Source organism: Lupinus angustifolius, chromosome LG13 (genome assembly GCF_001865875.1).
Source record: "Lupinus angustifolius cultivar Tanjil chromosome LG13, LupAngTanjil_v1.0, whole genome shotgun sequence".
NCBI lineage: Eukaryota > Viridiplantae > Streptophyta > Magnoliopsida > Fabales > Fabaceae > Lupinus > Lupinus angustifolius.
Window position 1 is genome coordinate 4,017,679 of NC_032021.1, and position 8,653 is coordinate 4,026,331.

Sequence of the window (8,653 nt, forward strand, 5' to 3'; positions counted from 1 at the left end):
ATAATTGAAATGTAGTGTGGAAAAAAATTTGAAAACTGAATGCGAAGTTTATCTATACTATAACGTTTAGCAATTAATAGAAACAAAGGGTAATATCGGAAACTTGAAAAAAAACCCAAAAGTTGCACTCCTTTAATGCATTAAAGAGACAATAAGTGCAATGTGTATTATAAAAGATTCTTTGAGGAAATTTCGTAACTTGCATTGGGAGGAAATATTATTTCTCAAATAATAATGAGAGAATGCCAGTTTTTTAAGAGTGTTATCACCTTATGTCTTACAATTTAGTAATTAAGAGTTGACAAAACTAATTTGAAACAAGACAAAATTGGCACGAGAGGAGTACTTAGAGGAAAATGCATACAAAATAAAGTAAATATATTCTTTTATTTATATTTGAAATGACATTTTTATCGGAATAAAATACAGAACAAATATACCTCTCAATAATAGTATTACTAAATAGGTTTAGTAAATAGGTAATAAAAATATTTGTTGCGTCTAATTCAAGTTTCGACCTTGAGCAAATTAGCACAACATCGTGGCTATATTCATTTTCAACACACTTTCTCTCCCTCTCTCTAATCTGATCCAACCAAAATCACAACTTCCACTGTTTTCTGACGTCGTCTTCGTTCTCTTCACCATTTCCTCCTTACGCATCTATAGGTAAGTTACTTAATTACCCATCAGCTTCATTGTGTTCTAAATTCAATATGGGTGCAGAAAGCCCCAAACTTGGTCAACTGGGGTGTTGCTATCTGCATGAGTTCATGTCCATCAATGTTATTAGGGTAATTGTAATTTGGGTATCTTGATTATTTTTTTTTGGATTTTGGAGCTGGAAGGTGGTTGCCTATTTTTGCTGAAAAGTTTTATTGTAGTTGGGACAGAGATCACCTCCCCCGAATGATGTCTCATTCCCTGTCCCGAACCTATCAAAATGTTACTTTTCGTAGTTGAACCCAATTTACATAGTTTCTGTTATATATGCACTTACTTACCTGTGTCAAGGTTTTAAATCGTGGTTCTGGTTTGGAGACTCCAAAAACCATTATATTATGAATTATTGAGGGAATTTGTGTTTGCAATTGACACGGTTTTAGAGATTCCAAAAACCTTAAGGCAGTCCTCAATTGTGGTCACTACCCAAATTTAAAACATTGATGTATGCCTAATACTGTGGTCAATTTTTATTGTTGGAGTTTTTTGACATGCTATTATTCTATAGTCATCAGCAATGTATTACTGTAGCAGATTTTGTGTGGCATTTAAAGAAAGGGATGATGAAAGATAAATCCAAGAGCAAATGTGGGTCACCTACTCATCAATCCATGAAAGAGAAGGAAAAACGGCTGGTGGAAAAAATTCAAGCAATTTTAACCAATCTTCAATCTGCAAGAAAGGAAAACAGGGCTAATGACATTGTCATCTTTGAGGAGCAGATGGCTCAGCTGCTAAATGAGTGGAAAGCCGAACTGGAGTCTCCGGCCACCTCCTTTGCTGTATGTTTTTGTATTTCTGGGCATAGCTGATTAGAGTTAACCATCACTTAGGTTCTCCAATGATACATGTGTCACTACTCAGCAGTCTTTGAAAGAACTGTCACCAAATAAGTTCTTGAAAATTTTAAAACGTCGTTGCATGGGTCCTTGTAGGGACTTAATTGGTGAGATTTAGGGACTTAATGTGACACAACATGGTGTGGTTTTGTATCCTTCAGTTTCAGGGGCTTATTTGGTAATGAAATTGTTTAAACGAGCTTACTGGTGATGCATTTATATTTAGAGGACCTAATTGATGGTTAACTCTAGCTGATTATTAGTGTGCATGTGTTCATTCTTTTTAATCTGAAAAGAGTTTTCCCTGTCATCATTATAGATGCTGGTATTTGCAGGATGGAAGCCTTGATTCATTTGCCGCTCAACTATTGCAAGCAATCGAGGAGAAAGATGATGCAACTAGTCCACTAACGAAGCCTGGGCCATTGAAGACTGATCTCAATCTAGATAACATTGATGATAGCAATTATTCATTTTTACAGGAGGTATGTTTCTTTCATGTTTTGGAGTGTGGGCATCCTTTTTATATTTATAGTATGTTGCTTTCCTAGTTGCTTAATTTGAAACAGAACTTTAACTATATTGTTTTCATTCTTCTTCGTTGTATGCTTTTAATATATTTTTCTCATAATAAAAGATGAAAAGTATAATGCACAATTTGTTTTGTGTATTTGTTTAAGATTTTGCTTAATGACACAAACCACATCGAGCATTTTGCATGGTTAAGTGGCTTGTCTTTGCCAAGTATGGATACTATAAGACTCAGACAAAGAATCTTATGTATAACCCTTTCAGTTGCAGATATAGTTATGTATAAAATACAATCCAGGACATGGTTCATCATCTGTCAAAAGCATTGACGGTGTATAGTTTGGCTGCTTTTATTTTTTTATTTTTAGCATAGCTGAACAAGTTTGGCTCACAAACAGTTGCTACTTTTGTTCATCAACTTACCCTTTATGTGCATATCTCATGTATCTATATTTTTTTCATTTGATTTGATTTCAACTTTTCCTTAGAGGGTAAGTCTCGACGCAACGGTAAGGTTGTTTGTCTTGTGACCTGGATGCCTTGTGTTCAAGTCCTGGAAACAACATATTTGTTGGCGATGGTAAGGTTGTATACATCTACCCTGTCTAGACCCCGTTAGGTGGGAGCGTCGTGTACTGGGTCCTCCTTTTTGCCATATAGTAAACAATTAAATGTACATGAGGAGTGCTTAAGTTATGAAATAAGTGTAACATAAGGTCTAGTGGAAGACTATGATGCCTATGTGGTGCATGGTCTGTTACCTTATTCAGGCAAACCTGTTGACTATGACATCCCCCAAACCCAACCTAACCATTACCACATGCCCCAAATCATGCATTTTATTGATGTATGTTGTTGAAAGTTTTGGGAAGACCATGTTGCCCTGTCCAAAATTTTCAGTACAGATTGATTCCAACTTGTTACGTTGTTATACATTCCATTTAGTTAAGGGATAATTACAAAAGGGGAACTCTTGCATAAAAATATATTTGCACTTAGGAATACTTAAGGATAACTACTCAACTTGTTAATGATGTTGAAAGCGTGATTAAAATGTACCACATAGTGGCTTTATCTATGGATACCATTTACTGGCTTTATTAGCCACTTGAGCGGTTAGTTGTCCCTAAAAGTGGGAATATTTTTACAATGAACCCCTCCCTGAAAAAATAATGCACAATGTATAAAGAAAGATTATATATGAGCATAATTTTTAATTATATCTGTTTTGTCATATTCTGCACTTGGCTGGTTAATATTTTATTTCTATTATGTTCTTTAATAGATAATTCACTCTTGGTATCTTGCAGAAGTGTTTTGATGATAACCAACCACTGGATCATACTTTTATAGGCTCTGCTTCTACCGTCTACAACACTGCTTTTAGTAACTCGTATATGACTCAGCTGGATTATCATCCATTCACTTTAAATCAAAATTTGGATCATACCATAATAGGTCATGACTCTGATTTGATTGGTCAGATTAACTTTAACCAGCACCACAACCCAGAAATTAAGTACTTAGAAACAACTGAATTTATTTTTGATGAAGGCTTTGATTGTAGCCAATTTTTTGGAGAAGATGACGCCACGAAGGGTGGAGAGGAAGTTATTCCTAACATCCTTCCGAGTATCTGTCCTCCACCTTCTGCCTTCTTGTCCCCAAAGTGTGCACTGTGGGATTGTTTCAGACCCGCTCAAGGGTTAATATGTTGCCTGGACTATTGTAGCAGTGGTCATGAGATTTTGGCAAACAATGAGGGTCTTCCAGGCACGACTCCGATTTTGCGACCTGGGGGCATTGATGTAAAAGATGGTCCTTTATTAGCTGCTGTTCGTGCAAAGACACATGGAAAGGAAGTGGGCATACCTAAATGTGAAGGTGCTGCTTCAACTAAATCTCCTTGGAATGCTCCTGGTGAGTATGCAATAGGTTTATTTCTTTTCATGTATCTCACTTTTTAATTATCACATTCGCTAAAGCTTGCAACTCCTAGCAACAGGCTTGTCAGTCAACTTTTTTTTGTATAAGATAATGCTTATTACTTCCAACCTATATATTGTTTATGATTGAATTATTGGCCTTTCCCTCTGTTGCAGAATTATTTGACCTTTGTTTTCTTGAGGGTGAAACTTTAAGGGAGTGGCTCTTCTTTGACAAGCCTAGAAGGGCATTTGAAAGTGGAAACAGAAAACAGAGATCACTCCCAGATTACAATGGACGCGGTTGGCATGAGTCAAGGAAACAGGTGATGAAGGAACATGGGGGACTAAAGAGGTCTTATTACATGGATCCCCAACCTCTTAGTTATCTTGAGTGGCATTTATATGAGTACGAGGTCAACAGCCATGATGGTTGCGCATTATACAGACTAGAACTAAAGCTTGTCGATAAAAAGAAAAGTCCCAAAGGAAAAGTGACTAAAGAATCTCTTACTGATTTACAAAACAAGATGGGAAAGCTAACTGCTGCTGTTATATCATCAGATGATGGACTAAATGTCAAGGGGAAAACAATAACCAAGTCTGAGAATGTGGGACCTCCTGAGAATTAAGTATTCCATGGGGCGATTTTGCCAATCGACCGACTAACATGTACAAATTTGATTATGGATTACAACATAAAACAAACATTATACAGCTTGTGGTACAAGGTAGTCGAGTTGTGTTCCGTAAAGAAGATCATGCTTTCTGATGACTGGTATGAGTTTTTCCTTAGTTGGCTAGCACTCAATTTTCTGACATATTTTTAAAATTCATAGCATTCAGTTTATTGTACATGCATTAATTGCCGACCCTACCTAGCAGGATTTAAGGCTTGGTTATTGTTGACTTATTGTACATGCATTAATTCTGTAATGGTGGGATTAATCTGATTGCTAGCCTCAGTGCAGCAATTCCATGGGCAATGCATAATAGAGGTTCTGTACAGATAATATTTTCTTGCAAATGTACCCTTACATGTTCAACTTATTTGAAACATTTATGGAACTTGTTGATGAACAATTGGGAACAATCTAAACTTATATTTGATTTTCTCTTATTTACTTAGACAATGGAAAATGCTGGTTCCTTTACATAGAAAACCAAGTCCTTTAAACTGGAATGTGGAATTGATATAGCTTTTAAGAATGACAGTCCTGATAACAATCCACTTTCGTTACACAAGGTCGTAGCTTGTGTAAATATCCTAATTAAACTTAAATGGGTGGCAATTTCGCACATATTTGAAGCTTTCCACATACCAATATACAAAAATACAACACGTGAGAACTAGTTTGAATTGAACTTATCCAGCTTGAAGAACACAATACTAACCATATAATTTCAGTCAATGCAATTCATGCATCTAACGTAAATGAGCATGTCTATGACATACACTAAAGGGAGGATCATTGAACAATCTCTTGAAGCTTTCTGCAGAAATTATCAACATAATATGACTCTAAATCATTGTTAAGTAACATCTTTCTGATTTTACTATGGTTACCTCTCACTTTTATGCTTATTTCATTCTCATCATCCATCACAATACTCACAGCTTTGCATACACTCTCCTTGGTATAGAACCCATCTTCACCTTTCACCACTTCCACCCCAACTTGCAAGTTATTACCCATCATCCTTGCATTAAAGATTTGGTCACCAACATTTGGCAACAACACTAACTGACACTTATTCACCAATGCTTCTGACAAAGAACCTGATCCACAATGTGTTATGAAGCACCCTACAGAAGGGTGTTCCAATATCAGTTGTTGAATAACCCATCCACCATGCACAATCCCTCTTCCTTTAAGCCTCTCTTGAAACCCTTCTGAGAATGCTTCTTCAACTGACTCATACCCAAAGGGGGGTTTCAATGCTGCTAAAAATGGCATACCTGCATGCAGTGGCATATGTTGTGTCAAAATCTTGGGGAGCTGCTACATATGTATTAACTAAATTGATTTACTCAAATTTCATACTTAATCAAAGGAAGTTGCAATGACCTTTAACACTGTAGGATTAGAATTAAAGATCATTTGCTATTTGGACATTTTTAAATCAATATGCTAATAATGTTAGACAAAATAAAATAAATGTAATATTTGGGATTTGGATATAAATATTCAATTCACTCTCTTATGTTTTTGACTTTACTAGTTTGGTTCTTCAAAATTTGAAAAACTCTAAATGATCTCAAAAAAATTTAAATAAAGGTTAAATTAATCATTTTTATCATGTTTTACAATATATGATAGTGACTAATTTGACCCTAAAATGACTCACATTTAAAAATTTTGAGACCATTTTAGTTTTTTCAATTTTTGAGAAACTAAAGTTGTAATATCGAAAAACACGAGTGACTGAAATGTGTATTTACTCTTAAATTAGTTTCAATTGGTTTTATTATTTTGATTTTGGTTTCTATGTCTATAGTTTTAAAGTTTGGATCCAAATCCTTGTACTTTCAAAACAAAATCCATAAGAATGGCTCTATAAAATTATATGGCTCTATAAATTATTTTGAGTAACATAACAATTTTATACAAAAATAATTATGGAAATATTTTTTTGAGTGAGTTGATCAATTAGGTTCACAATTGCATACCTGTGAGCTCAAGACCAAGCAACAACTCTTGGAACTGATTTGGCTGTAACTTGCACTCACTTCCAAAACAACAATAAACCACTGAGTCTGGTTTATACCCTCCTAGCCATGTAACCCATTTTCCTTCCAAACTTTTGTTGGGTGGCTCTAGTATAACTGGTCCTGTAGGAACCACTGATTTCTTAAACTGGTCCTCCAAGTAATCAAGGTAAGGTCCTTCAATTTCTCTGCATGTTCTAACTGCCAACATATCAGCTTCATTTAATGCAATATATTGGCGATCATAGAAAAGAACATTGCTTCCAAATGTATCTTTTCTTTTTGAAGAAAAGGCTTTTGCCTCGTGTGCATGAAGCTTGATAGATGCATCAGGGTACCCTGGTGGAGGCTTCATAAGGTCACTTTCGGTTTTGTTGTTTCCTTGATGGTATCTTGCGGGACTAAGAGTGTAACCAACCATCACAGAACTTGCAGTGCAATAGTGGACAGCTTTGATACCTAAAGGAGAATCATTGTTACACTTATAATGACTAAGATGTGAAATAATTTTTTTTTTAGCTTCATGCTCGAGTAAGCAGATTTTATCCTCAAGTAATTGAAGATGAAGAGAATGTTATAGCATTTTTTTAAAAAAAAAATTGTAAGCACATTTTTTATTGAATATAAGGTACAATTGATACCCTAATTCATACATCACTTCATCTAGCATTGTTACGTTGCAAGATACACACAAGTGAAAAAAGAAATTAGGAACATATTAGATAATTCTCTCAGTTTGTTTATGCAACAAATCTTCACTATACCATGTAACTTGTATCGAATTCGTGTGAAAAGAAATATTGAAATAAGTAAAAACTTATGAATCAGATAAGATCGAATATCACATATCAAAAGCAGTACTGCGTACCATGTAACTATGAGCTGGAAAATACATTATACAAATACAAGATGATGTGTAAATGATAGTATAACTTTTTATTTATACCTAAACGTCGAGTCAAGGATGGCATCCAATGAGTGAAATCATAAAAGACAAAGTCAGGTTTGAGTTTAGAAAGATGAGCTTCAATATGATCTCTAGTTAGATCCATTGCAGTCATGATTAGTGTTTGTAAAGGGTAAGACACATCATTGGTTGTTTCAGCATTAGGAGGAAGACCATCAACATGAGGAACAGTGATAGGGACAAAAGTAATGAGATGAGGGTGAAGATTGAATGGTTCTAACTTGGCTTGTGTTCTTTTTGGTGTGAAGAATGTGATTTTGTGACCTCTTTTGGCTAACTTGTTGCATAGGTGAAGGAATGCTGTTTGGTGACCAAGAGCTAGCCATGGGTACATAGCTATGTGTAAAGGACGTGAATCCATGATGGTAACAAAAAATGAAGATGGTAATTGAAACAAAGAAGAAGAAAATGGGGAATGGTAAGAGATTATGGTGTGTATGTATATGAGTTAGAGAAATAAGAGGCGAGTCTAATGGAGATAGTTGTTCTATGTAAAATTGCTAAGGACAACTAATAAAACATTCATTTCCTTTCATTTAATACATCAGAAATAATTAAACTAAATAATTATTTTGAATAATATAAAAATACAAAAATCATTTTATCTCTTAATATCATGTGTTAAATATGTGTCTTTATGAGATTGTTTTTTTATTTCACCATAATAATTTGTTGTTCCGAGTTTTAAGTCGCAAAGAATTGTTTAGTAGCCGTGGACCAACATGGCATAGACAATTTCCTGAATTTGTTTATAGACTTTTAGGGAAGCTTGTAGTCACAATCTATAATACTTTTGATCATAATAATACTATATTTCCTTTTACATATTAAATTAAAAACTTACTTGTAATATAATTTTCTCTACCCTAAATTATTTTATATCGAAGGCTAATGGATAATTTAAATCAACTTCTCCTAATCCATATATTTTTTATTGTGCTGAAGTAATATATATATA

The 8,653-nt window shown here is 34.6% G+C and overlaps 2 protein-coding genes across 4 annotated transcripts; one reads left to right on the forward strand and one right to left on the reverse strand.

Moving 5' to 3' along the window:
* On the forward strand, positions 551-5,077 carry LOC109325502 (transcription factor VOZ1-like). 3 transcript variants are annotated; one of them, XM_019557911.1, is made up of 5 exons: positions 551-669; positions 1,258-1,505; positions 1,898-2,047; positions 3,404-4,013; positions 4,196-5,077. In XM_019557911.1, exons 2-5 carry the CDS (start codon positions 1,284-1,286, stop codon positions 4,648-4,650), a joined length of 1,437 nt encoding a protein of 478 aa, XP_019413456.1. In that variant the 5' UTR covers positions 551-669; positions 1,258-1,283; the 3' UTR covers positions 4,651-5,077. The 3 variants fall into 3 exon arrangements, with proteins under 3 accessions (XP_019413456.1, XP_019413458.1, XP_019413457.1); XM_019557913.1 differs by having other exon boundaries at positions 3,425-4,013; XM_019557912.1 differs by having other exon boundaries at positions 553-669; positions 1,255-1,505.
* On the reverse strand, positions 5,320-8,165 carry LOC109325507 (UDP-glycosyltransferase 79B30-like). The gene is made up of 3 exons (XM_019557919.1): positions 7,675-8,165; positions 6,690-7,187; positions 5,320-5,978 (listed from the first exon to the last, which is right to left on the reverse strand). Exons 1-3 carry the CDS (start codon positions 8,054-8,056, stop codon positions 5,488-5,490), a joined length of 1,371 nt encoding a protein of 456 aa, XP_019413464.1. The 5' UTR covers positions 8,057-8,165; the 3' UTR covers positions 5,320-5,487.